Raw genomic sequence first — 4396 nt, forward strand, 5'->3', positions numbered from 1 at the left:
ACTCTCCAGTGGGCAGGGGCAGGTGCCATCTGCACTTCTAAGCACCAAACTCTCCTGGGTGGATGTGGTCCTGGCCACGCAGGATGAGATGCTTCTCCTCCTTTCCAGTTCCTCCCAGTATTGAGCTTGGCCCTGTCCTCGTCACTGCCACTGAAGGAGCGGTTGTCACTCTGCGGTGCAATGCCACTGGTGTGCCCCCCCCCACTGTCACCTGGGCAAAGGTAGGTGACAGGGACAGGCAGGCTGCTGTCCCCCTGCCAGCAAGGCTGTGGGTCACCCTCAGGGGGAGGTAACGTGTTTGGAGGGGACGTAGCTCACTGGTGTGGCTGTGACTGCCCAGGGAGGTGGCACCAAGTGGCCTGGGAAGCTGAGATTGGGAGGTAGCTTGCTTGGATGGGTCCAGAGCTCTTTTCTTGTCCTTGGGATGCTCAGCTCAAGAGAAAGTCTCTGCTGTCTTCCCTCCTTCCTTCCCTTTCCTCTGCAGGGCACAGAGCCCATTTCACAGAGCCCACGCTACCACCTTCACGCTGATGGGACCCTCCTGATCCCTTCATCCTCCCCTGGGGATGCTGGGACCTACTTCTGCACAGCTACCAACACAGCAGGCTCCTCCAGCCGGGAGGTGCAGCTCTCCATCAGCAGTGAGTGTCCGGGACTGGCCCTGGCACCAGCTCCCAGTAAAGCAACTCCAGAGGGTGACTGCTTGGGAGAACATGACCTGGGGACTCTCTTAGCTTCCCTGGGGCACCTGGCCAAGTGCTAGTTGGGTTGATGGGATGGGAAGAGCAGCAATGAGGTTCTGTGTGGCACCTGAAGTGTTCCTGCACCAGCTGTGTTCCTTCTCCACCCAGCAAAGCCCAGGATCAGTGTGAACGGATCAGAGGTGTCGGGCCCCATAACAGTCCTGGCTGTGCTTGGGCAGGAGATCACCCTGCCCTGCAAGGTTCAAGGTTATCCTCGTCCCTTGGTGGTGTGGACCCAGGAGTCCCAACCGCTGCCTCTCGCTGCGGCGAGGTAAGGAGGGTTGTGGGTGCTGGGGATGTGATCTCTGGGGATTGAGTGTCTGCTTAGAGGGATTTTGGGTCCATGAAGGGACTCAGCTGCTTGGTAGTGAGATGTGAAGTGCAGCCCTGGCATCAAGTGGCCAATGCTCAATGCTCTGGCAGGAGCTGAGGCAGCCAAGTGGTATGGCATTCAAGGACAGCAGAGCAAGAACCACCAGGCTTTTTTCCCCATCATACAAACATCTGCTGGGACAGAGCAGCTGCTCCAAACCCTTCATGCACCTGCTCTGGACACAGGGCTGAGGTTGGAAGCAGAAGGTGACTCCAGCACAGCCCCTTGGCCCTGCTCACCTGTCTGCCTCCATGCACATTCCTGCCCTGTGCTGGAGGTGTTGAGGCCAAGGATGTGCCTGGGGATGGTGGATCCCTGTGGGAAGTGTAGGACCAGGGCTTGATGCTGCTCTGCACCCAGGTGGCTGCAGGGCACCAAGGAGAGGCATTTTGAGGTCTGGAGAAGGATGGACAAATGAAGAGGCTGGAGGTGCTGCAGCCTCCACTGTCCCTTGCAGCCTGCACGTCAGGGTGATTTCATGGGCTTTTGGTGTTGAAATACTCCTGGGCCAAGTTTTGGCAGAAACACAGTTGTGAGCCCAGCAGTGGCTTTGTCTGTACTGGGACATGGGTTTAAAGGCTAGTTCTGTTCCAGCGAGTGGCTTCTGGAGGGCCAAATTCACTTGTTGATGGTGTTGAGGCTGATGGCAGCCATGGGACAGTCATCTAATGTGATTTGATGGGAAAAAAATAACCCGGAGAGTGGTTGGATGTTTATCAGGTGTCTTGGTCTTCCCCCTTGGGGCCCCTATGGTCTCTCAGTATGTTAGCACCATGCTGGAAAGGGCTCCCTAGAATCTCAGGCCCTGATTTTGGGATAATCACTAATTTCCCTGCACCTGAGGATTGCTGTGGCCTGGGGAAGCAGGAAGGCATCTTGGTTTTACTCTTCTTGAGGGACTGTGTTCCCTTGTCGTTCTTGTCTGGTTTCTCTTGGTTGGTCCTGGTTGCCCTGTGCTTCTCCCCACATCTCAGCTAGCTTGTCCTCACGTGCCCGGATGATTTATGAGAGCACGTGAGGAGGAAGCTGCAGCCGTGGGCTGAGATGATGTTATGTCTGTGGAGCACAGACAGCGCTGAGAGCAAGAGCACGGCCAGCTCCAGCTGCAGAGGCTGTGCTCCGCGGGGAGCCCTGTCCCCCTTCATCCCCCCAGGCAGGTGGCTCATGCTGCTGCCTGGTGCTGAGCTCATGTAGAAGCTGAGCAAAAGGGACTGGCACCTGTGGACAGCTCTGCCACCCTTGCTGTGCAGGAGATGGCACTGGGGACCTTCTCTTGGCTGTCTCTTCGTGAGCTCTCAGCCCTTAGCTCCTGCCCAGGGGTAGGTGATGGGTGACATGGCTGTTCCTTCCATCCAGCTTTTCTGTTCCCTCTCTCCCAAGACACAGTGTCCTCCCTTCGGGGTCCCTCCGGCTGGCCAAGCCCCAGCTGACGGACACCGGCCTCTATACCTGCACGGCCCCGAATGCCGCAGGGAACATCTCACTCAGCTACAACCTGCATGTCCAAGGTTCATGTCCGCTGGCTAAAATCCTCCTGCTGTGGGTCTTAACATCCCACTGGGGTCCTGCACCCAGATCCTTGTGGCAGGTCTGAGGGTGGTCCCAGCCTGAGGTCCCTTTTCCCCCCAGCTCCCCCCCAGCTGCTGATCGGGGATGGGGAAAGCCTCCTGACAGCTGTTGCCAACAACTCCCTGAGGATCCGCTGTCGTGCCATGGGTGTCCCTGCACCCCGGATCCAGTGAGTACTGCAGAGTGCTGGGTCCTGCCCGCATCCCCTTCAGCTTCCTGGGGGTCCTCTGCAGCCCAGCATGCAAAGCTGTGGCTGAGATTGGGATGGGAGCTCCGGATGGGTGATGGGGACCTTCGGTGTGAGGTGTCCCTCAGGATGGGAGGCATCTATTCCTGCTCCTTGCCCCTGGAATTCTGCTCTGCTCAATCATCTGGGCACTGCCAGGCCTTCTCCAGGTGACAAGGACAGTCCTTGATGCTAGCACCCCACTATTGGGTGGCAGGACAGACCAAGGGCTTGTCACTTACACCCTTCCTTGCAGGTGGCTGAAGGATGGGCATCCCCTGGGTGAGCAGGATGGTGTGGTGGTGTCTGAGGATGCTGGGACTCTGCTGATCACCCGTGTGGGGCTTGGTCATGAAGGGCTCTACGTCTGCCAGGGCAGCAACTGGGCAGGGGTGGCCCAGGCAGAGGTGCAGGTTTCTGTGCAAGGTGAGTGTGTCTGGGCTGAGACCCACTATCCATCCCGTGTGTCAGGGAGAACATGGCTGGCCAAAGGGGTGGGTGTTCTTGGCCCTGCTTTCTGGGAGGTATTGGGTAACTAGTCTGATCTGTTGGGATCTTGCCCTTTGCTAATGAAGCTGAGAGCTGATGGCCACTGACACTGTGGTGATAAACCATAGCATCCATCCTTGATGGGTGCTTCTCAGTGGAGAGCCCTGGCCCCTGGCTGTGGCTCTCCCAGGACATGAAGTGTGCTGAGAGCCCCTGGTGAGCCTGGCCATGCCCCATGGCACTGAGCACCAGCTCAGGCCATGCAGAGCCAATGACTGTGTGTGCTGGGTTGCAGTGCCTCCCAACATTGAACCCAGCGTGGTGGACCTGACTGTCCTGGAGAACGGCACAGTGTCCCTGGAGTGTCTAGCCTCAGGGCTGCCTGCTCCTGGTGAGTCTGTCCTCTCCCTTGGCTCTATGGTGTCTCTGGGTCCCCTTAGTGAGAGGGGCAGCAGCATCACTCCTTACAGCCCCGTCCCTGCTTCCTTCCAGACATCGCCTGGTACAAGGGGCATGAGCAGCTCTTGGCCAGACCAGGACGGGCCCTGTCCAGGGATGGGAAGTGCCTGGAGATCCAGCGTGCCCAGCTCTCCGACGCTGGCAGATACCGCTGCGTGGCCTCCAACGTGGCTGGTGTCACCGAGCTCTGGTACAGCCTTCAGGTGACTGGTGAGTCTGCGGAGAGAGGGGACTGCAGCTGCCCAGGAGCTGGGTGCTTCTACCTTGGCTCTTCTCGTGTGTGCATGGGACCAACAGGTCTGTCCCAGCCCTTGGGACATGTCCCTGGAAGATGGAGGGACGCAATGCCCCTGTCCTCTGCCCTGTTTGTGATTCTAGCTATTCAATCCCCTGTGTTCATCCCAAGTGATGTCCTAGAAAACCGTGCCCACACGGACAGGTGTTGCCTGATCTACACCATGGTGTCTCCTACCCACCCATTCCTTTTGCACCCTGCTGCTCCTGGTGACGTTTCTCTGCCCCCCCAGTTCCCCCACA

At 58.3% G+C, this 4396-nt stretch overlaps 1 protein-coding gene across 1 annotated transcript in view; it reads left to right on the forward strand.

Moving 5' to 3' along the window:
• Positions 1–4396, forward strand: part of LOC104526856 (hemicentin-2) — a gene marked incomplete at its 5' end in the record, with an annotated part of 28297 nt that overhangs the window by 5644 nt on the left and 18257 nt on the right. Inside the window, 8 exon segments of the mRNA XM_029085567.1 lie at positions 80–221; positions 485–641; positions 852–1014; positions 2497–2624; positions 2746–2854; positions 3168–3337; positions 3696–3791; positions 3893–4069. Coding sequence (XP_028941400.1) covers positions 80–221; positions 485–641; positions 852–1014; positions 2497–2624; positions 2746–2854; positions 3168–3337; positions 3696–3791; positions 3893–4069 — 1142 coding nt within the window.

Source organism: Antrostomus carolinensis, unplaced genomic scaffold (genome assembly GCF_000700745.2).
Source record: "Antrostomus carolinensis isolate BGI_N321 unplaced genomic scaffold, ASM70074v2 scaffold25966, whole genome shotgun sequence".
In the NCBI taxonomy this organism is placed as follows: domain Eukaryota; kingdom Metazoa; phylum Chordata; class Aves; order Caprimulgiformes; family Caprimulgidae; genus Antrostomus; species Antrostomus carolinensis.